At 34.6% G+C, this 25,008-nt stretch overlaps 1 protein-coding gene across 1 annotated transcript in view; it reads left to right on the top strand.

The window, feature by feature from the left end:
- Window positions 1-25,008, top strand: part of STAG1 (STAG1 cohesin complex component) — a gene marked incomplete at both ends in the record, with an annotated part of 263,904 nt that overhangs the window by 86,837 nt on the left and 152,059 nt on the right. The window contains one exon of the mRNA XM_084232404.1: window positions 5,313-5,389. Coding sequence (XP_084088530.1) covers window positions 5,313-5,389 — 77 coding nt within the window. The remainder of the gene's footprint in view (window positions 1-5,312; window positions 5,390-25,008) is intronic.

Raw genomic sequence — 25,008 nt, 5'->3', positions numbered from 1 at the left:
CAGTAGTGTGTTTCAGTCAGTCTGCTCCCCACTCTGTCTCTGGTGAATCCTCTCACCCCCCACGTCTGGCCTGAACCCCAGTTTTCGTATGCATAAATAATCTTTAAAAAAAAAAAAAAGATCACATCTCAGATGAATGCAACCATGACCAAAAAAATCTATTAAAAATACATGAATTAACTTTGTTATTGGGCAGACTTAAGTGTTCCCTGGGACCCCCAAACCTGCACACTAAAGCTGTTCTGGCATCTGCCACATAAAGACAAAGCATACTCTTAGTGTGAAAGAACTTTAATAGGATAGTGTACATAGAAAAGAGAAGAAAACACAATAGTTTTCCAATAAAATAGCAAAAGTTACCCATGCCCTCATAGGTAAATGCCCAGCCAAACAGGCTGCTGAGGCCTGAAAACTTGCTACAAGGTACTTTCTGGCAGGGCATCATAGGAAAGGGGCAGAAAGGGCCAGGCAGATCTGGAGGGAAAGGAGCAAACTCAACAAATCAAGGTAATAGCCATTGTCAGCTCCCCATGGGTCTCTTACCCCTATCTTTTCCAGGTATCTCTACATGCCTGTCCTCCAAGTTCACCAAGTCCCTGGTGCAAGCCCAAAGCCAAGAAGCACACACATCCTCTTTTATATGTCTGTTCCATGCGTCTCCTCCAAGTCTTCTCCAGCTTCCCCTCACTGCTCAGCTCCACTGTTCTTTGATGGGGCAGGGAACATGAAGCCCCTTTTATGGAAATTACACTAATAACTTCACTGATTGGATTTGGGGAAAAGGTGCTATTCTTAATAAAACTAAAGAAACAGGAGTCAGTCACATATACACATTTTGGTAAGAAACTAACAAAAAGTTATAAACTCAAATATCTAAATACTAAATTATTGTACATTGTTTGGTAATGAGTCAAATATGTAATGTTGGCCATAATCTGAAATTGTCAGATTCTTTTAACAATGTACTGAATATGTGGCTTTTCTCCATTAAAATATTATCAACTTAGGGACTCCCTGGTGGCGCAAGGGGTTAAGCACAACACTATGAAGCAATCCACAGCCTCTGCAGCACAAATTTGATCCTCAGCTGGCCAGGGAGCAACCCACATGACATAGCAGACCTCTCCTGTCTCACCTGCTGCTCCCCTCAACAATGTATTTCAGTAGGTCCACCTGTCCTGCTCCCCATTCTGTGTCTGGTGAATCCTTTCATCCCCCCATATCTCTTACCTACATCCCAGTTTTTGTATGCATAAATAAATAAAAATATATCTTTTAAAATTACTTAAAACAGGTATCAATGTAATTTCTTTTGAGCATTTAGTTTGATGTTTCACTTTTGTGTTTGTGGAGGAAATATACTAACTTCTTATGAATAATGTTGCAAAGTGCAGACTGCCATCTAGAGACACACTGGTCACTGGAGATAGAATCATAACAATTCCTATGTTTAAGGAATTCTAAAAGATTGACACATTTCCAAAGTGTGTCTTTACTTGCAACAACACCTGAAGTAATTTTTTCCATGTACTACTTGGAAAAACTGCATACATCCCAGAGTAATTATAATTAACCTTAAAATGTTCATTAAAAGGCAGCCAAGATTATTGTTTCTCTACCTTTACTCCACACTGCCTCCTCAAATTTTCAGAAACTCTTACAGAAAATCTCTGAATTCCTAGGTAACATCTAAGTTCTACATTTCTGGTATGCAGATGTTTCTTTCATGAATGCTTGTTTTAGTAGCTACAACATTTCTTCTTTCTTAACTCAAATTTTCTCTTTCAATTTATTCATATTTCCACTTTCTCAATTTTATTTTGCTTTGCAACCTGCTATCTTACCAGTCTTGCTTGGTAAAGTAAAAACAAAACAAAAAATGAGACTACAAAAAATGAGCATATTCATGGATTATCTGTGCTTTGCTCCTAGATTCGATTTTATTATCACCCTATATATAATCCATTCTTTAAAAGGAAAGCTTTAAAATAAAAAGCTAGTTTACATATGGCACTATTAAGAAAGTACCTACTGTTTGGAAGGTTCTCTGCTAAGTACTTTTGGTATTCTAGCTGAATTAATGTATGTCTTTTTTAGCATTTTGAAAAGGACAGGTTTATTAGGAAAAGGAAAGGAGAAGAGCCTTGCACAGACACAAGTGGGCAGAAAGAACTGCATTTTAAAAGGACACGTTTGTTAAAAGATAGACCTATATAGATATAGGTGGGCAGTCTTCGGATGAAAGCTGCCAGTATTTGTGTATTCAAATCACACCCAGATTATGTTACTTTGAGTGAGCCAGAATGTTACTGTGTCATAAAAGCTATAATCTAAAAGGGCCTACTATTGTATTTGGATAAATTGTTTTACTGCTAAGTAAAGTTCTGTTTGCCTTCAGTCTCCCTTTTTACCTACTTCTGTACATAGAAGGATGTAAAGAAAGTTAAGTTCCTACTCTGGCTGTTACCACAGAAGAGAGGAAAGAGGTAGAATTGAAAAGGAGGATAAAATGGGATGGTGGCCATGTTGGTTCACTCACACACACACACACACACACACACACACGTGCACGCAAGCATGAATAAGACTGTTAATTCCTGCTTGACTTATCTGACAATGACTTGTTCATTCTCCTAACTCATCCTTATAGTGGGTTCTAGGCATTTTGGACAAATATGTTTGTACTGTAGTTTCTGGTGGTATTTACTCTGTAGGTTTGAGTGGTGGGAAAACTGCTGAAATAATTTTCACTGGTTATGGGATAAAAGAGATGAACACTGTTCTCATTCTTCAAACATTAACCTGACAACATGCATAAGTAGTAGTCTGGTTTCCAGAACAGCTCCACTAAGGAATTGCAGCTTTAAACTTCCCTCCAAAATGGGCAAGTTAACCTATCAAAAAATTGATGGTTCAAGTAGGAATGCCAAAACTGATTGAACATCTTTTATGCTACTGGTACAGTACAAAAAAACTTCCCATTGTTATTTAGTTTTCATACCATCTCTAGTTTGTTACACAAACATTTTTTTATCCCATGTGCTAAAACCTAATTTAGGTGTTTGGAATTACAATATTGAACAAAACAACATACCTGTTCTGGAGTGGTATTATCACTAAAGGTTAGAAATCTGAGTTTTATAGAGAACAGTTTACTTTTCCTGTGGCATAACCTTACTAACTGTTGGCGCTGAGATTTAAATTCTACTGTATCTGATTCAAAATACTAAACCACTCTAGGATGCCATATCAGTCATGGAAATAGAGTTGAACATTATTTACACTGGACATATTTTCAAATTACATTATTATTGAAATAGTGTAATTCGTGTCCTTTTTCTTGAAATTTTTGAAAAGTCATCACCAATGTATAATTTTCATCCATAAAATTAATACATTTTAAAGATATAGATTGATGACTTTTGATAAATATATGTAACTGTGGCAATACTCCAATCAAACTGTAAAATGTTCTTCACCCACAAACAGCTAATTCTTCCCATGTAACTTCAAAATCTAGTTTTACTTTTTTCTTCTTTGTTTAGTAGTTATAAATGTTATCTTATTTACTATAAAACAACCCCTGAAATTGTTTGCTTTTTATCTATGGGATTTTATTTCAGATTTGCACATAGTTTATGACCTTAACAGTGTTAAATAGTTAAGCAATTTTGTTTAATTTGAGTAATTTTAAGATTGTCTAACAGAAAGTTTCTTTAGCTTGTAATAACTTGAAATTAGCAATTTAATGCATTTCCTTTATTAAATTTTTTACAGATCCTCTGAAAATAAAAGCTACATTGTAAGCAACCTGTATTCATTAATGTTGAATATTGCCGACACTACTGGTTTTTGGTGTAAAATAACAAAATCACAATATAAAAGTTTCCAAGTTTATTTTGGAAATTGCATGTTGGGGAAGAACTCTTTAAAAATATTTTTCCTTTTCACCTACCGTGCTATGTAGACTTTCTCATTTCTACTTTGAGATATAGGGAATGCCTGTTGGTGGTACTTAATGAATTCAGTCTTGAAAAATGACCGAGAGAACTATATGTCAAGTAATTAAAGCTTGCTTTTAAATGGTTCTTACCAAAGATAACACTTTTCTTATTATACAGATTAGCAAAAATTAAGTCAAATTAAATTTAACCTACCAAATATGCCATTGTCTTTTTTAGTTGGGACGCTAAAGTAAAGCTATACTTTGATAACTTTTATGGGTTCTTTTACTATTACATACTATTTCCTGTCAGAGTATGACTACATTTCAGAGATTTCTCTCTCTTACATTCCTAAATATGATTTGAATTGAAGGTGCTATTTATTCATTTGCAACGAAGAGGTTATACAATGATTATTTTCATGCTGTTTTATTGAGTCTTAATTTCCTGATTTTTAACTTGAACATTTTATATTTATGCAGTTATAACTGAACTTCATTACTGGCTAGGATTTTATATCCGCATTGTTAATTTTGAAACTTACTTTAGATTCTTCAAATTACATTAATTTTAAACAAAGGTTTTAAATATAAACCACTCTTAATGTAAGATTGATGATATTTATTTAACCATATTTGAGATAAATATGAAGTGACTTAGAAGGAGTGTGAAAGAATGAGATTAGAAAGGGGTTAACTTTTTTTTGATGTTTGATACATAAATCCAATTAAGTGCACAACTTTTCATATTAAAAGAACAGATTGAGGGGGAGGTGTAGAGAGGGAAAGAGCCAAGAGGGAAGGAAGCACAATAGTCTATAGTGGTAGAATATGGTTGAGTTGGTGGTGGGTGCACTATGGTATAACACCTGATGGGACTACCCCAATTTACCTCAGTTAAAAATAAATTAATTTTGAAAAGAAAACAGATTGAAATGTGTTTACTAGATTAAGGGACATTTAGCTTCAATTTTTAGGTGAGTATTCAAATGATAAAGAATATCAAAGAGCCATAAAGGGAACTAACTGTGTAGTTGGATGCTTTCAGATAAAAGTAGCCAGCTATAGGTTAAGGTAGCATCAGTCTATATTTAAGTCCTCCCTAAAATATAAATTCATTGTTTTATTTCTTTGTCTTTTCTTTCCTAACATCCTCTCAGTGTACTTTATACTTACATAATTCACAGGATATTTAGGTTTTAAAAATTGTCTAAAGAACTTTGAAGTTCTTAAAAGATTCCTTTAAATAGGAATTCGGAGGCAGAAAAAAGAATGGAAGAACTTTTATATAATAATTTTTAGATAGTGGTAAAATTAATGTTTAGCATGGACTAGAAAAAGATTAACTGTAAAATCTGTTATTCCACAGGTACTGTGAGAATAGAGATGTTTCGAAATATGCAGAATGCAGAAATCATCAGAAAAATGACTGAAGAGTTTGATGAGGTATAACATTTCAATATTTATAACTTACCTACTTAAACTTTTAAATGGCGAATATGTTGCTTATTTTTGGTTTCCATTTTGTGTTTACTACAAGAAAAGAGAACACTTTTTTCTCATTTATATGATAATCTATTACTAATTTAAAAATAAAGATCTTTGGAGTTTGGTTACATTGCATAAAAACAGTACAGGATAATGATAAGAAAGTGCTGGTATGAGGTTGAATGTTCACCTCAAATGCCCAGATTTGTAAATGTATTTATAAATGTGTCTGCAATAGTTTCATGCTCTGTGAAATGCCAGTCCCATTAAATGCTTTCCCAAAAAAATGAATTCGGATGACAAAAAAGTGAGAAGACTGATATTTCCACCTGTCTTAGAGATCATCAAAGTCCATTTTCTTATGTTTAAGGTTCTTAGAAATACTAATAGAAAAAAATCTGCTTAATTATATTTAATCCAAAATTCCCAAAATTTCATGGATGCTCACATCTCTTTGGGGTATGTATAAAACTTGAGCATCTATTTGGAATACTCTGCTTGAGAAGAGTTTGATTTTCATTTAGAGTACATGCTTTTTTTGCTAGTTTTAACAAATTAATCATGCAGAAATCATTTTTCTGCATGATTTTCCATTTTCACCAAAATATCCATTCAAGCAGTTTCTTACACTTACTGAAAATGTTGAAACTCTTCCACACTTTTATTTCTGTAATATATTTATGGTGAACTCAGTTCATGTCATGATTTAGGCTACCAGTAATTTCAGTTTTAGCATTCATTCTGCCTTTTGATTTAGATAAGATTTCTTTTTCTGGTAGATTTTTTTTTCCCTTGCCTTTTATTTATTCTTTTCCTTGACTTTTAATACTACAAAGAGACTGATTTTCTTCTAGGTCTTCTATTTTTGGTGGGTTGGCTTCAACTTTTTTACAAATAGTAGCATTTCTTTTTAATTGAAAAATTACTGTAAATACTTTGTTTTTGAAAAACACAAGTTGTACAATATATGTTTTTCTCATCAGGTATTCACCTTTAGCAGCATGCACTGAAACATTTTGTGTGCATCTCAAGAATATTCTTTGTTGTCTTTCAGACTATTTAGTCATATTCCATGGGAGGTAGGAGGTAGGAGGTACTTTACATTGTGACCTATGTATATATAGGTCCACATTTACTTATCTTTATTTCTGTATCTAAGAAGCTGTGCAATTTAATTGGTGGAAAGCCTGGCCTTCAACTAACATGAACTTGTTTATGATTTTTTCTAATCCTAGTCAGTGTGACTATGTATATATTAATGTTTTTGATTACAGAGGCTGCCCATATTCTGTGAGATGTGTTGGAATATAAGGTGTAGGCACTCTGTTAACCTGAAATATAAAAATCTTTGGATTCTGAAACATTTCTATGATACTACTTTTCACTTAAAAATAATTTTTGTTACTTTTTTTCTCACCTAAGTGTTTTTATTTTTTATTTTTTAAAATTTTATATTTATCAATGCAATTTTATTCTTTTCAATACAGTATAGGATCCATGAAATATTTTATATATATGTATATTACATCATCCTTCATTTTTCTGCAATGTATGATTTCCCATGAAATTCCCACCAGTTCACCTGTGTACCATCACCATAGTCCCTTGTGCTCTTCCCACCCCTGCACTGATTGTTGTTAATGCTTGTGTTTATATATAGTAAATAGGAGATAACAAAGCCAGATTAAGGTGCAACTGGTAGGTTTACTTACCAACTGCTATATTAACTACTGTGCCAGTATTGCAATACAGGTTGTTAGGATCAAAGATTACAAATACTATGTACCTTGGACCTTCAGGATACTAACACATCATAGAGTATTATTAACAGTTTAAGGGGACAGTGCCTGACGTCATTAACAGTTTTAAGAGGATAGTGCCTGAAGCTTAGCATCATCTGGGGATATTAAAAACTGTTGATACTGGGCTCCCTCAGATACTCTGATTAACTTACAAGACATTTAACCTGTGCATAGGGTTTTTTTTTTTTTAAGATTTATTTATTTATGCAAACAAGAACTGGGGTACAGGCCAGTGGTATGGAGAGTGAGAGGACTCACCAGAGACAGAGTGGGGAACAGAACAGTCTGACTGACTGAAAACACTGCTGAGGGGAGCAGCGGGTGAGACAGTAGAGGTCTGCTGCGCCATGTGGGCAACTCCCTGGCCGGCCTGGGATCTAATGAACTTACGCTGCAGAGGCTGGGACAGCATCATAGTATTCTAGCGCTGTGCTTAATCCCTTGCGCCAGCAGGTAGGCCCTGTGTATAGGGTTTTTTAAAAGCTTATCTGCTGATTGTGATGTACAACAAAATTTGGGAAAAAGAGAAAGGCAAATCTGAAATTATAAAAATACTTCATATATGAGAATAAAATGAATAGAAACAGAAATACATTGTGAAAATGCATAATAATAGGAAACCATTGCTTTTGTACTAAAATATTTAAATAAAGCAGAGAAAGGTAAGGATTTCATTGAAGTGGAAGCCATGGTATCCCTAAGAAAATATTACTGTGAATGTTGTCAGATAGTTACTGTGGTCAATATTCAGGTGTAATGTGGGAATAATAAGTGGTCACTTATTATTAAAATTATTAAAATGCAGCTAATATTTTTAATTGGTTGGAATGTAATCATCTAAACAAATTATCCGGCCTCCCCGGTGGCACAGCGGTTGAGCACTGGGTTGCGAAGCTGCCGGCAACCTCTGCAGCGCTGGTTCGATCCCCGGCCAGTGGGCGAGGGTTCCACATGGCACACAGATCTCTCCTGCCGCCCGCTGCTCCCCTCAGCAGTGTATTTCGTCAATCTGCCTGCTCTGCTCTCCCCTCTGGCTCTGGTGAATTCTCTCACCCTCCCACTCTTCTGACTATACCCAGTGCTTGTATAAATAAGTAAATAAATCTTTAAAAAAATAAAGTATCTATTAGATATATTACCATTTGGGTCACAGGAGGTAGTCAAGATTTTCTTGCATAAATGAAAATACTATTATAGGAAAGTAAAGGTGAGATGAGTTTAGAAGTAGCTTAAATCGAAGGTATTTAAATCTGAATACAATGGTCTAAGAGTTTGTTTTTACCCGACTATACAATATAACTCCTGTAATTTATTACACAGTGGTTATAATGTTTGTTATGAGGTTACTTTTTTGAAAGGCCCTGTAAACCTACACACAGCCAAAAATGCATTGTAATTGTAATACCAACCTAATGTAGAAATACATTATTTCCCAGAGCAGTATTAGAGTCAATACTTGGTTCCCGTTGGAGCCTGCTGGGAGCGTAAGAAAAATGTAAGACTATTTCTTCCCAGGTTGTTAGGATCACATCTCTACTTATGAGTTCTTCCCAAAGGCAAGTCTGTGTAATTTTTATACATTACTAAGTGTAGCAAATATGTAGGGAATTCCCCCTTTGCAGTATAACTCATTTAATGTATTCACTTAGTGACTTTAATTCTTATCTGTGTTATTTTATATTGTATTACTCACAATTACAGAGATTTTGAGTATTGTGCTCTTGTACAATGGTTACAACTTATCTGTAAGCTTTTTTTACTCTTCTATTTTCTAATAATTTGTGCTTCTGTGAATTTATTTAAACTTAACTATAGGCACTTTCATGATTCATTTGAACATTTAATCATCAAATGATTAAAATTTCTTAATAAATGTAAAAATAGTTCAGTACTATACAGTTGAGCAAATAAGAAAGAAATGCTGGATATGGTAAAGAAAAGCTCATTACTTCCATTCCTACATTAAAATCTCTAAATTTTTTTGATTGTACATCCCATGAGTAAGACATTTTCTACCTGTGATAAGCTGATTTTGTCTACAACATAATTCTCCTGCTCCCCATTCCCTTTCCCAAAAGAGCTACTTACAATTGTTATCTTGTGGGGAGATTACTTAAGAAATAAAGGGCTAAATAAAGTTTTTTTTTCCTTCCAGTCTTGGTAATCAAAAGACTGAGTGTATATTTCTTGTTTGTTATATTATAGTTTGCAGCATATGTATTTTTATTTATAAAATTAAATGCACATGCTACTAAATCATTTTCTTGTCAGTTGTCATGAGATGGTTATGATTTTAATTTTTTCTTTCTCAAACTATTAATTTGTAGAAAATGTTTACATAACTAAGTAATTTTGGGGACATAACCTCACACATGGCTTAAACTTTTATGGTGATTTATGGAGAGCTTGTGCATGAAGTGTTAGTGCCACCACTATGTTTCTTACTCATTTGTGATTATATGTTCAAATTTTTGGTTCTATTTCTTCAGAAATCTAAGTGCTTCCAAGAGGTATCATAATCAATATAAACAACAAACCCATTGCATTGAACATATAAAACTTATAGTAAGTGAAAATACTAGTGACAAGTGATGCTTTCTTGATTACACCACCCCATTTGTGTTGTACCTATCTTTTTTTGGAGAATGCATCATTTTGAGGACGTTAAACGAAGTATTAAAGCAAAGCAAAGTTGGAAGTGACAGATGCCAAAAGAAAACAGAATAGTAAAATAGAGATATTCATGAAGACTCAAAAAGAATAATCAATTTGTAATGTGAGAAAGGTAACATAAGACATAATAATGACTGAATCTTGCAGTGTAAATTATTAAAAGCAAAAGGAAATGTTGAATAATAACAAATAATTATGTTATATTATGTGCCAGGCACTGTTGTAAGTACTATATGTCCATGTAACATTTTTATGGTACTGTTTTTTTGTATGATTGCTAATTCCATTTTCTGGATGGTAAAACAGTGAAAAGGGGTTAAAAAACTTGTCTTTGGCCACATAACTATTGAATGGCAAAGCCAGGAGTTGACTCTAGACCATCTTACAATCATTATCCTATTCTGCCAACTCTGTAATTGCAAATGTATAATCTGAAGTCACTGGTGAAAGGGTAATTAAGTAGTAGTACTTGTATTTTTTCCATTTGAACATGTTCAGCCATACAATACATTTCTGGGTAGTTTTTTTAACCAGTGTTTTATGACATTCCAAATTAGTTACAAAATTAAGCTAGTGTTTTTATTTAAAAATTTTTATTGTGGTTCCATTAGTTTATATTGTTGTTTGAATTTTGGAAGTATAGGATCACCTTTCTGGTGGTGTTACCATAGTGCTCCCACCACCAAAGCATTGTGTCCCTTCCCCACATTATTCTTTCCTATCCCACAAGGGTTGGTTTTTGAGTTTTACTTTGACCCTTTATTTGTTTTTTCTATATTTCACATGTAAGTGACACCATCCAGCATTTGTCTGTCTCCTTCTGACTTAATTCTCTTCACATAATAATCTTCTTTTAAAGGATGTATTCTGTTGATTTATATTAATTTTTTCAGTTGAGTTAAATACTTCCATTACATTCTTTAAGACATCCAGTCTCATAATGGGAAATGCTTAAATGAGACACTTAGTAAGTCAGGGTATCGCTCATTAATAGCATTTATTGTTAATTCTCAGATTAGACTTGATCAACTATGTTGAGGTTATAATTACACTGGTAATTTCAAGAATTTTGTCCTTCAATTTTAAAACATATATATAACATGATTTTACAGTGATTTTTATGAATCACTTTTATATTTAATAATTATTAAGACCCACTCAATTATCTAGTTAGAGCCAGGTGTTAAAATTTCTGTATCTTTTTTATTGTTGGCTTAACTTTTTTTTTAACAAGTGTTAAATAAGCTATTTGGTCTTTCAAACTTATATGGGATTCATTTATTTTTGTGTTTGTTCAATGAACATTTATTGGATACTTAAAATGTATCCAACTTCTATTTATGAAGTGCATACGTAGAGATAGCAAGGTTATAGTCTGAACGATGAATTCGTGTTGTAAATGAGGAGAGAGCTTTGTAAACTAGTAGGTAATACGTTGACTAGTATAAGTTGAAGTTAACCAGGAAAACCAGAAGTGGGATTATAAGGAAGATGGAATTTAGGCTGTATAAGAGAAACGAAGATAAGAAGCTTGAGAGAATATTAGCCTTGTAGTCTAGACTAAGGAGATTGATTGGATTTTTAATATTGATAAATATGCCATCCCCAAAACATTGTTGGGCTGCCAAGCATACTAGGTAGTGTTTGTTCTAAATTCTGGAGATACAATATAAATTCTGGATAAGTAAAATATGGGCTTTGAAAATTTTAATAAATCTAAGTTTATAAATTGTTCTTTCAAATTCAATTTTTTCTAAATTATCATATAGATGTCTCAGTGGGCCAGTTGAATTTCCTGATGCTTTGAAAGTTGGAGGTTTTGCAGATACTGAAAGTATTAGCTTTAGGTTTAATCAGCTGAGGTCTGATAATAGAGAACAATTTCCCTTTAATTGCATTATGGCAGCCAACCAAAATAATCTGTATAAGTAATTTTTATGGTAATTATTTGTTTAAATATATGACAGAATGCAAAAACAAAAGTTTAAACACTATGTTTAGTGATAAATTTCGTTTAAGTTACTTAGTTTTGTTTTGTAAAAATGTTTTTCACTTGCTCATTCCAAAAATAAGTAGTTTATCCTTTTCTTTGTTTCTGTGACATATATTTCATATGCATTGTAAGTTTTTGAGGGAAAGTAGAAATGTAAAACCTTTCAATGCATGTATTGTGATCTGTAAATTCATACATGTGATTTTATACCTTAAATACTCCAAAATTTGGAATTTCTTCAGTGGTTTCCAGAAATTTTATCCTTGAAGATGTTAATGTAGCTAGTTTCAAATACTTTTTAATACACCCATATAAAAAAGATTCATCTGCTACATCCAAAAGAATATATGTAACGTGTAAGGTAAATCTGTCATCGCTAACTTAAGATCTGAAATATTAGTAATGCTACTGAAATACCTGTGTGTTCTTCCATCCCATTGAGGTAAGCAATACCTTGAATTTTGTAAATCTGTATTTCTTCTCTTATCCCATTGATAGATCATTCACCACTCCCTTTGAAATGTTCGTGAAGACCGATGGATTAGACATTTGGTGGCACTTCATTTAACTAATAGATGCCAATTTTGAGCAGAATGTATTTAAAAGGAATGATATTGGCAGCCCCATTGCTGCTTTTCCTTGATATACTTCACTTATTTCTATCTGTGGCTAAGGAAATTTGTCAAAATTTTTGATTTATTAAAAAAAATTATAGGTACCATTTAGATATCTTTAGTATTATTTTAGACCCATTTTGAAAGTATCATTTTTTGTGATGGTTCATTCACTTGATCAAGAAATAGTGTTAAACATTTCCAAGAATAGCATTGAATACATCAAGCAAAACCCCAAACTTCATGGAATTTGCATTTTAGTTGGGGGAATAGGGATGAATAAAATAAATAGGCAAATTAATATTGTATGGCAAATTATAATGTTACGCAGAAAAATAAGCATTGTGGAGTAAAATAGTAGAAGGAAAAGGAATAGTTTAAATAGATGACCAGAACCTCCCTGGTGGCACAAGGGGTTAAGTCTTAGCTCTATGAAGCTGTCCATAGCCACTGAAGCCAGTTTGATCCTGGCCAACGAGCTAACACACATGGCTCAGCAGACCTCTCCTGTCTTGCCTGCTGCTCCCCTCAGCAGTGTATTTCAGCACATCTATCTGTTCTGCTACCTACTCTGTCTCCCCTTACACACTCCACCCCACACTTCTGGCCTATACCCCAATTCTTTTATGCATAAATAAATCTTTAAATAAGTAAATAAACAGACAAATAAATAGATGACCTCTTGGTCATGTGACCTTGAAGAGGGCAGTGAAGAAAGCATGAATAATCTCTGGGGAAGCCAGAAAAACAAGGCAAATGATGTAGTGGAAGTATTTATAAGACTACAAAGAAGCCAAAGCTAAAGCTACTGATCTATATGTTACATTTGTTATGTTCTTAGGATTTTTGCAAAATATAAAACAGTTCCTCCTGTTTTTTTCACTTTGCATGGTAAGAAATTTTAGACAACAACTTAATTTTCTAAAATACCCCCATATTTTAATTTTTTCTTCATGGTATAATTAACTCATTCCTGTGTCCACTGTATTTTGTAGCTGAAAAATATTCTAAAGACTTAAGTAAATTATAGTTACATGTTTTTTTTAGTAAGAAAAGTTCATAGGTGTTGATGGTGTATTTCATATTGTATCACAGTAGGTTACACATTATGTCAGGTTGTCCACTAATTAATAATGCTAAGATTGATCACTTGTTTAAGGCGCTGACCATTGACTCTTTTTATAAAAGTACTGTTCTCTTTGTAATTATCAAATGATTTGGTGTTTTGTTAACAGTCTTCTTATGCCATCTTGCCAATTAATAGTTTCAGTATACATTGGTGATCTGCTCATGAAGTTTTGGATTTATTTTGATTGTAGAAGTTGATTGTGGCCTGAAGTCAAGAAATAGGTTATTTCTTTATCATTTATAAATTAAAAAGTGTTTTTTTTTTCTTATGAGATATACTATTGATAATTAGACATCCCTAAGTAAAGGAATTATGTCTCCTACAGGGAATCTAGGCAAAGAAATTCTTTGTTTTTCATTATGAATAAACCAACCCTGTCAACCAAACCAGAAATGAATGTTATTTTTGTCTGTTACTTTTACTTCAGTATATTTTCTTCAGTATTTGAATATCACATCCCTCCCTTATTGTCTATCATAATTGTTAACTCTCCTACTTTAAACTCTCTCTGCCCTTCACCTTCTTTTGTTTTTTGATGATTTGCACTGGGAAGTGTTCTTGCTCTTTATCTTCAGCTTTGCCCCTGACTATCTCCACATTGAAACCAAAAATACTTTTTAAAGCTCACATCTGTTAATGATACTTAGTTGCTCAAAATCCTTCAGTGACCATCCATTTGACTTTCTTAGCCTTCTTTCTGTAAAGAAGGCTCCTTATGATCTGGCTCCATTTTTCTTCTTAGTTACCCCAACAAATTCTTTGTTGTTACCTGAATTTAATAGGCCTTTGATAATATTGTCTAGAATGCTGTTGATCTGTTTCTCTTGCCCACTTGCATCTGCAGAGAACTGTCATTCTTTTCTAAGACCTATTTACCTTTATAAAGTTCCTATTATTGTATGTAATTTACTTCTAAATATGTGTCCATCTCCTCAATTAAAGTAGAAGTTATTTGATGGGAGTAAGGGGAGGTTTAAGGGAAGAGGACAAGTTGGTAAAAGAGTATACATTACAAGATAAGTGCTGGGAATCTAATGTAGAGTATGGTATGGCGATTATAGCTAATAATACTCTATTACATTCTTGAAAATAACAAGGAGAGTTAATCTTCACTGTCCCCACCCCAGCAGAGAAATGGTAATTGTGTTTTGATGGCATGAAGATGTTAGCAAATGGTTATCATTTTGCAATGTATAATTGAATCAAACCAACATATTATGTTCCTTAAATTTAACATGTTTTATGTCAGTTATATCACAATAAAATAGGGGAAAAAAAGGTTTTGAAAGAACTCGTTTTGCTTAATTTTGTATACCAAAGACCTATTTATTTCTCAATAAATGTATGAGTAGAATAGATGAATAGATATGGTTGGATAGATAATTTCTTTGAACACATATTCTCAAACCACTGTTAAGCAATAATGTAAGCATCTTGAGGTAAATCATATAAAATTTTGTAAACAAAATCAGTGTTTCACCAAAGATATGTGACTTTTTTATGACATTCATTAAGTCAAAAATCACTTGTGTTGGATTTACTATTCAGTGTTTTTTTTCTCTTTAGATAATTATGGTTGACCAAATTGCTCCCCCAAATATCTCTGAGGACCATTAATTATTTCTATTTTCTGCAAATTACTGTTGGCTCCTGTTAAAATTCAGGTGCTTAAGTATTAGGCACTTAGTCTTCTACCTCTGCAGGCTGCATGAGCTTTAATTTACAGTTGACCTCTCAAAAATTGTTTTCGTCCTAGTCAGGTACTCTAAATCTAGTTTTTGTTGTCACTTGTCTCTGAAGCTTGGCACCCTTTTCCTTCTTTTTGTCACTATCACTGTTCACCAAAACTTAAATAGGCTTTTCCATGAATTACTTGTCTGTCCACTTGGGAGCAGAACCTCACTATTCCTTCCTTGGAAGAGCTACTACTCAACAGTTCTGTCCTTCTAGGTTCCTATAACAAACCAGGTGAAGTTACACTGTAGAGAGTATGGGGACTTTACAATCCCAGAACTGGAACTCTGTAGTTTCTGAATTTAGGACAAATCTTAAAATCTTATGTGAGAAGTGCATACCGTATAAATGCTAGCTGGCTATATTATGCTTATTTTACTAAATTAAGATTTTTTTCTTTTGCAATGTATTTATTCATATATATTTTACATCACCATTCATTATTGTACAATGTTTGCTTTCTCCTCTCAGGTGTAGTCCCCGTAAAATTCCCACCACCAAGTTACCTGTGCACCATCACCTTAGTTCCTTGTGTTCTTCCTTCCTGTGTTTTGATATCTCTCCCTCTTTCTCCCCTTTAGAATATCTTATGATTTATAGTTACCTGTTAATTTTGCTTTTTTTATTATTTTTTTTCTGATCCCTTATTACTTCCCCTATATTCCTCCTATAAGTGAAACCCTCTGATATTTTTCTTTTTCTTTCTGGCTTATTTCACTGAGCATAATCCATAGTCCCTTCCAACACCATCCAAGTTGCTGCAGATGGCATGAGATTATCTTTTTTGATTCCATTGTCTGTAAATATACCACATCTTCCTGATCCAGTCATCTGTTTGGGGGCATTTGGCTTGTTTCCACATGTTACCTATTGTAAATAGTGCTGTAGTAAACATAGGAGTGTAAGTTTCCTTTTAGATTATTGTTTTTGTGCCATTGGGTAGATTCCTGGCAATGGAATTGCTGGATCATATGGTAGCTCCATTTTTAGTAGTATGAGGAAACTCCACACAGCTTTCCATACTGGTTGGTCCAGTTTGCATTTCCACCAGCAGTATAGGAGGGTTCCTTTTTCTCCACATCCTCACCAACATTTGTTTCTGCTAGTTTTTTTTAATATATGCCATTCTCACTGGTGTTAGGTGGTATCTCATTGTGGTTTTTATTTCCCTGATTATGAGGGATGTTGAACATTTTTCATGTACCTGGTAGCCATTTGCTTTTTCTCTTTGGAGAAGCATATTTTTAGCTCTTTTGCCCATTTTTTTTTAAGATCTTTTCATTTATACAAGAACTGGGGTACAGCCCAAAGGCACAGGAGGATGAGAGAATTCACCAGTGACAGAGCAGGGAGCAGAACAGGGAGATGGCTGAAAACACTGCTGAGAGGAGCAATGGGCGAAAAAGGAGAGGTCTGCCGCATCATGTGGGTATCTCCCTGGCTGGGCAGGATTCGAACCCGCCCTGCAGAGGTTGCAGACAGCTTCACAGCGCTGCGCTCAACCCACTGCGCCACCGGAGAGGCCCTCTTTTGCCCATATTTAGATTGGATCGTTTATTTTGTTCTTGTTGAGTCCTGTGAGTTCTTTGTATGTCTTTGTGATTTGTCCCTTATCAGTTGTGTCAAGTGAAAAAATTTCTCCCAATCAGTGGGGTGTCTCTTTGTTTTGGTTAATGTTCCTTTTACTGTACAGAACCTTTTCAGTTTGATGTAATCCCAGCTGTTTATCTATTCCTTCACTTTCTTTGCTTTGGGGGATGAGTCTTTAAGAGGGCACTGTGATGAATGTCATGTATGTTTTACCTGTCTTATATATATTTTATGGTTTCATGTCTTATGTTTAATTATTTTATCATTTTGAGTAGTTTTTTGTGAATGGTATCCTGTAGTAGTCTAGTTTCATTCTTTATGTGCAGTGGTCCAGTTTCCCCAGCACCATTTATTGAACAAACTGTTGTTCCATTGCATATTCTTTGCTCCTTTGTCAAAGATTCATTGTCCATAAATCTGTGGACAACATATTTGTTGTTGTCCATAAATTTGTTGTCCATAAATCTTTGCTCCTTTGTCAAAGATTTGTTTTCCATAAATCTATGGCTTTTTTTTTCCTGATTTTTCTATTCAATTCCATTGGTCGGTGTGTATGTTTTTGTTCCATTACCATACTGTTTTAATTAATATGGCTTTGTAGTATAGTTTGAATTCTGGGCGTGTGATAGTTCCATTCTCCTTTTTTAGTCAGGAGAGCTTTGGCTATTTGAGGTTTTTGTGGATCCATATGAATTTCATCAATATTTGTTCTGTTTCTTCAAAGAATGTCATTGGTACTTTTATCTGTAAATTGCTTTCGGTAGGATGGCCATTTTAATAATGTTAATTCTTCCAATTCATGAGCAAGGGATGTCTTTCCATTTCTTTGTGTTGTATTCTATTTCTTTTAAGAATGTTTTATAATTTTCTTTGTATAAGGTCCTTCATCTCTTTTGTTAGGCTTTTTCCAAGTGTTTAATTCTTTTTGTTTAAATTATAAAAGAGATGATTTTTTAAATTTCTTTTTCAGATTGATTATTTGCTTATAAGAAGGCTACTGATTTTTGTGTGTTGATTTTTGTATCCTGCTACTTTACTAAAGTGGTTATTTTAATTAGTTTTTTGTGGATTTTAGGCTTTACTGTGTATTTTATATCATCTGCAAATAGTGATAGTTTTACTTCTTTTCTTCTTTGAATTCCTTGAATGTCTCTCTTAATGCTCTTGCTAGATCTTCCAGTATTATATGAAAAGCAGTGGACATCCTTGTCTTGTTCCTGATCTTAAAGAAAAGGTTTTCAGCTTTTCACCTTTGAGAATAATACTGGTTGTGGGTTTGTTGCATATGGCTTTTATTATGTTAAGGTTACATGAAGATTTCTTGTACATGTCTGACTATTCCTAGAAGAGTTGTTTTCTTTTTTCTTTTTTTTTCCTTTTTTATATATTTCTTACATCATTTTTCTTTTTTGCACAATGTATGCATTTTCATCTTGGTTATATTCCCCATACAATTGCACCCCCCTTATTTTTACCCCAATCCCTTCTCTCCCCCCCACACCCTCATAGTGTGTCTCTGGTTTGTAGTTGCTTGTTGATTTTAATTTTGATTTTTTTCTTTGTTATAGTTATTCTTTTTCCTGATCTCTTACTTAGGTTTTCTAAACTCCTGCTATGAGTGAGACCCATCCAGTATTTTTCTTTTTCTTTCTGGCTTATTTCATTGAGCATGATCCCTTCCATCTCCATCCATGTTGCTGCAAATTGCATGAGTTTATCTTTTTGAATTGCTGAGTAATATTCCATTGTGTATATATACCACATCTTCTTGATTCAGTCGTCTATTTTTGGGCATTTGGGTTGTTTCCAAAGCTTAGCTGTTGTAAATAGTGCTGCTATAAACATAGGGGTGCAGGTGCCCTTTGGAATTAATGTTTCTGTGTCCTTTGGGTAAATACCTAGGAGTGGAATTGCTGGATCATATGGAAGCGCTGTCCTTTTTTTTTTTTTTAAAGATTTATTTATTTGTTTGTTTGTTTGTTTATACAAGCCCTGGGTACAGTTAGAAGCGCGGGAAGGTGAGAGAACTCTCCAGAGGCAGAGCAGGGAGCAAATCAGGCAGAATGACGAAGTACACTGCTAAGAGGAGCAGCAGGCAGCAGGAGAGATCTGAGAACCATGTGGGACCCTCGCTGGCAGCCAGGGATCGAACCTGCGCTACAGAGCCTGAGGGTAGCTTCTCAGCCCAGCGCTCAACTACTGCGCCACCAGGGGAGGCCCTGGAACCTCTATCTTTAGTAGGTCAAGAAATCTCCACACACCTCTCCATAGTGGTTGGACCAGTTTGCACTCCCGCTAGCAGTGCAGGAGAGTTCCTTTTTCTCCACATCCTTGCCAACATTTGTTGTTGCTCATTTTTTAAATATGTGCCATTCTCACTGGTGTAAGATGGTATCATTATAGTTTTGATTTGCGTTTCCCTGATTACAAGTGAAGTGGAACATTTTTTCATATGCCTGTTGGCCATTTGCATTTCTTCTCTGGAGAAGTTTCTTTTAAGTTCTTATGCCCATTTTTTGAATGGATGAATCTCTTTGTTTTTGTTGAGTCTCTTAAGCTCTTTGTAGATTTTTGTGATCAGTCCTTTATCATTAGTGTTGTGTGCAAAAATGTTCTCCCAGTCAGTGCAGTTTCTCCTCATTTTAGTTATTGTCTCTCTTGCTGTGCAGGAGCTCTTTAATTTGATGTAGTCCCAGCTATTTATCTTTGCCTTCGCTATCACTGCTTTTGGTGATGTGTCTGTAAAGATGTCTTTGAGGTGCATTTCATGTAGTATTTCGCCTATATTCCTTCTATATATTTTATGGTTTCAGGTCTTATGTCTAGTCCTTTAATCCATTTTGAGTTGGTTTTTGTTCATGGTGTGGGGTAGTAGTCAAGCTTCATTCATTTGCATGTAGTGACCCAGTTTTCCCAGCACCATTTGTTGAACAAACTTTCTTTGCTCCAGAGCATATTCTTTGCTCCTTTATCAAAGATTAGTTCACCATAAATCTGTGGGTTTATTTCTGGATTTTCTATTTGATTCCATTGGTCCATGTGTCTGTTCTTGTTCCAGTACCTTGTAGTTTTGATTATTATAGCTTTGTAATATAGTTTGAAATTTGGGAGAGTGATGCCTCCATTCCCTTCTTTTTTTTTTCAGGAGGGTTTTGGCTATTTGGGGTTTTTGGTGGTTCCATATGAATTTCATCAATAATAGTTATATTTCTTGGAAGAATGACATTGAAATTTTTATTGGAATAGCATGGAATCTGTAGATTGCTTTTGGTAGCATGGCCATTTTATAATGTTAATTCTTCAGATCCATGAACAGGGGATATCTTTCCATTTCTTTTTGTCTTCTTCTATTTCTTTTAACGTCTTTTACAGTTTTCTTTGTATAGGTCCTTTACTTCTTTTTTTAGGTTTATTCCCAAGTATTTGATTTTTTTTTTTTTTTGTTTCAATAGTAAAAGGAATGGTTTTCTTGATTTCTTCTTCTTCAGATTTATTGTTTGTGTATAGGAAGGCTACTGACTTTTGTGTGTTAACTTTGTATCCTGCCACTTAACTGATTGATGAGTTGAATTAGTTTTTCTGTGGAGGTTCTCGATGTATATTATCATATCATCTGAGAATAGTGATAGTTTGACTTCTTCCTTGCCTATTTGGATTCCTTGTATGTCTTTCTCTTATCTTAATGCTCTGGCTAGGACTTCCAGTATTATATTGAAAAGCAGTGGTGAGAGTGGACATCCTTGTCTTGTTCCAGACCTTAATGGAAATGCTTTCAGCTTTTCACCATTGAGAATGATACTGGCTGTTGGCTTGTCATAGATGGCCTTTATGATGTTGAGGTATGTTCCTTGTATCCCGAGAATTTCAAGGGCCTTCATCATAAATGGGTGTTGTACTTTGTCGAAAGCTTTCTCAGCCTCTATGGATATTATCACATGATTTTTATTTTTATTTTTCTTGATGTGTTGGATTACGTTGATTGATTTTCGGATATTGAACCATCCTTGTGTCCCTGGAATAAATCCTACTTGGTCGTGGTGAATTATCTTATGGATACATTGTTGGATTCTGATAGCTAAAATTTTATGGAGGATTTTGGCATCCGTGTTTTTTAGAGATATTGGCCTGTAGTTTTCTTTTTTGTGTTGTCCTTGTTTGGTTTTGGTATTAGTGTAATGTTGGGTTCATAGAACGTGTTTGGTATTATCCCTTATTAATTTTTTGAAAGAGTTTGTGAAGGATAGGCACTAATTCATTTCTTAATTTATGGTAGAATTCATAGGTAAATCCATCTGGTTCTGGGCTTTTGTTTTTGGGAAGGGTTTTGATTACCATTTCAATTTCACTGCTTATAATTGGTCTGTTTAGGTGTTCTATTTCTTCTTTATCTAGCTTTGGGTGATTATAGAGTTGTAGGAGTTAGTCCATCTCTTCTAGATTGTTGGGCTTGTTTGCATATAACTGTTCGTAGTAGTTTCTGATTATTCTTTAGATTTCTGCTGTGTTCGTTGTGATTTCTCCTCTTTCATTTCTGACCCTATTTATTTGTGTCTTCTCCCATTTTTCCTTTGTGAGCCTAGCTAGGGGTTTGTTTATTTTATTTAATTTTTGGAAGAACCAACTTTCGGTTTCATTGATCTTTTGGATTGTTTTTTTAGTTTCGATTTCATTTATTTCTGCTTTGATTTTTATTAATTTTTATACTGGCTTTGGGGTTTTGTTGTGCTTTTTCTAGTTCTTTGAGCTTTGAGATTAGGTTGTTTGAGTTTTTTTCTTGTTTTGTGATGTGAGCCTGTATTGCTGTATATTTTCCTCTAATTACTGCTTTTGCTGCATCCAATACATTGAGAAAATTGGTGTCCTCCTTTTCATTTAACTCAAAGCATTTTTAATTTCTTCTTTGATCTCCTCATTATTCCAGTGGTCTTCCAGTAGTGTGGGTTTCGATCTCCATGAGGAGGGTTCCTTGCCTTCTTTTTATGGTTTATTTCTCGTTTGATGCCATCATGGTCAGAGAATATGGTTGGTATGATTTCAATCTTGGTGTACCTGTTGATGTTTGTCTTGTGTCCCAGTATGTGATCGATCCTAGAGAATGATCTTTGTGTACTTGAGAAAAATGTGTACTCAGATTTTTTGGGGTTTAGTGTTCTATAGATGTCTGTTAAGGCCATGAGCTCTAGTTCCTTATTTAGAGCTTTAGTGTCCTTACTTATTTTTTGTCTCGTTGATCTATCCATTGTTGATAGTGGTGTATTGAAGTCTGCTACTACATATGTGTTTTCTCTGATGACAATAGTTGTCTGATGTATTTTGGTGCTCCTTCATTTGGTGAGTATATGTTAATGAGTGTTATTTCTTCTTGAAGTATTGTCCCCTTGATCATAATGTAGTGACCGTCTGGGTTGCTTTTTACCTTTTTGAGTTTGAAGTCTGTTTTATCTGATACAAGTATAACTGTTCTGCCTTCTTTTTTTCTCCGTTAGCTTGTAGGATTGTTTTCCATCCTTTTACTTTCAGTCTATTTTTATCTTTTGTAGTTAAGTGAGTTTCCTGGAGAGAGCAAAATGTTGGGTTTTGTTTCTTAATCCAGCCTGAGACTCTGTGTCTTTTTACTGAAGAGTTTAGTCCGCTTACATTTATGGTTAATATTGATATGTTAGTGCCTGCATTTGCCAGTTTGTTTGACTTTTCTCAGGTTTTATTTACTTATATTTTTAGTAATAAGTCTGTTTTGTTTTGTTTTGTTTTTGGCCTTGTTTCGTTCTTATTCATCCCTCTGTTGGTTCTGGCTTTAGGACTCCTTGTAGTATTTTTTGGAGTGGGGGTTTAGTTGTAATGAAATTCCGGAGTTTCTGTTTGTCTGGAAAGGTCCTTATTCTTTCTTCATAAAGGAAGGATAGCTTTGCAGGATAGAGTATTCTTGATTGGCATTTGTTGTCATGGAGTCTTTTGACTATGTCTCTCCATTCTCTCCTTGCCTGTAGTGTTTCTTCAGAAAAGTCTGGTGTCAGCCTGATTGGTTTTCATGTTTGGGAAGTTCTCTTCAATTATTTCCTTGAATATTTTCTCTGTTCCTATATCTCTCTCCTCTCCTTCTGGGATTCCTATAACTCTTATATTTCCTTTCCTCATGGAGTCAGATAGTTCCTGAAGTCTTTCTTCATTCTTTTTTATTCGTGCTTCTCTTTCCTTTTCTGTTTTGGTTCTTTGTGTCTCTGTGTCTTCAAGAGTGCTTATTCGTTCTTCCCTTTCATCTATTCTGTTATCACTGCTTTTCCCAGTGTTTTTAGCTCTTCCATTAATCCTTTGATCTCCTACATTTCCTTCACTTCCCTCTTCAGGGACTCAATTTCATTCTTCTGTGCGTTGTTTTACTTAATGACTTCTGTTAGTTTTTTCATCACAGCAATTTTAAATTCTCTTTCTGGAAGTCTCAGAAGTTCTTCCGAGTCACTGTTGTTGCAATCTGGTGGGTGGTTTTCTTTTTGTGGTGTGTCTTCCTGAGGAGTTGCTAGGTTGCAGGTAGTTTTTCTTATCCCTGCTGCCTGTTTTCTAATTTGCCCTATGCATTGGGACACTGTGTTGCTGGTACTGGGTGGCATCTTTTGGTGTGCTCTTTCTGGGATTTTGGAAACTGGTGGTCCAATTGAGTCAAATACTGTTATGGCAGAAGTCCAGTGAGGCAGTGGTACTTTGAGTATGTTAATGGTCGCCGTCACAGAATATCTCCCCCTTCTGTGTTTGTTTAATTCCAAAGTTGTGTCTTGAAGTCCTACAGGCTTCTTTGGAGGTGGAATGGCAGGATTGCACTCTGGGCTCCAATACTGTTGGATTGGAGTCAAATACTGTTATGGCAGAAGTCCAGTGAGGCAGTGGTACTTTGAGTATGTTAATGGTCGCCGTCACAGAATATCTCCCCCTTCTGTGTTTGTTTAATTCCAAAGTTGTGTCTTGAAGTCCTACAGGCTTCTTTGGAGGTGGCGTGGCTGGATTGCACTCTGGGCTCCAAATCGCTGGATCCCCCCTGGGCTCCAACTCCCTGCCAGGCAGGACTAGGCTTGTGGGGGCCTTCAGCTCACCTCTGGCTATGCAGGGAGACTTCTCCCAGTTTCAAGCAGTCTTTAGTGAAGGATGGTCCCTGTTCTTAAATGGTGAGTTGGAGACTCTTTCCTGTGCGTGTGGTCTGCCCCAGCCGTGGATGCCCGCTCCCCCCTGGGCTCGTACTCCTGGCCAGAAGGGGCCTGGCGTAGGTGTGCTTCCCGTCTTGCCTCTGGCTGCGTGAGGGGGCCTTCTCCTGGTTTCAAGCAGTCTTTATTGAAGGAAGGTCCCTATTCTAAAATGGCGAGTCAGAATTGTTTTCTTAATAAACCTTTTTGGTTTGCTCAATATTATTATTCTTTATGATTTCTACTCTGAAATTTTCCTATTTTTCTTTTTCTTTTTTAATATTTTATTTTATATAATTCTTACATCATTTTTCATTTTTGCACAATGTATGCATTTTCATTTCAGTTATAGTCCCCATACAGCCACACCCCCCTTATTTTGACCCTAATCCAGCTAATTTTCCTAGCAGCAACTTGACCTATAAAAAAGGCAAATATCCACAAATTAAGAATATTCAGACACCCATGTTCACAGAATTTCTCACTCTGTCTTGTAAATTTTCGTTTCTTGATGTAAATATTTTAGGCTAGTATGTGAAAACATCAGTTTAGTTGAAGTTATCTGTCAGTTTTGTATTTTAAATAAGGTGACACAATCTAGTGATACCAAGAGCCCATTTTGGATTTTTTTCTTTAAAAAGTTAATAAATACACACTATAAAATAGAGCACAATGAAAGTTAATAGTAAAACTTGAAGAAATAAGGTATAGTCAGTTATGAAAATTTAATATTGGTTTTTCAATGAAATGCTTATTTTTTTGAAATCTCAAAACTTCTATTTAAAATAATTGAAATATGCTGTATGACACAAGTATTATTACTTTGACTATAATTCTGTTAGTTTCTTTACTTTTTTTTTTTTTTTTTTGCTC

This window comes from Talpa europaea (assembly GCF_964194135.1).
Source record: "Talpa europaea genome assembly, chromosome: 4".
NCBI lineage: Eukaryota > Metazoa > Chordata > Mammalia > Eulipotyphla > Talpidae > Talpa > Talpa europaea.
Note: the sequence above shows the minus strand (reverse complement) of the source record. Positions and strands in the feature narration are given on the sequence as shown.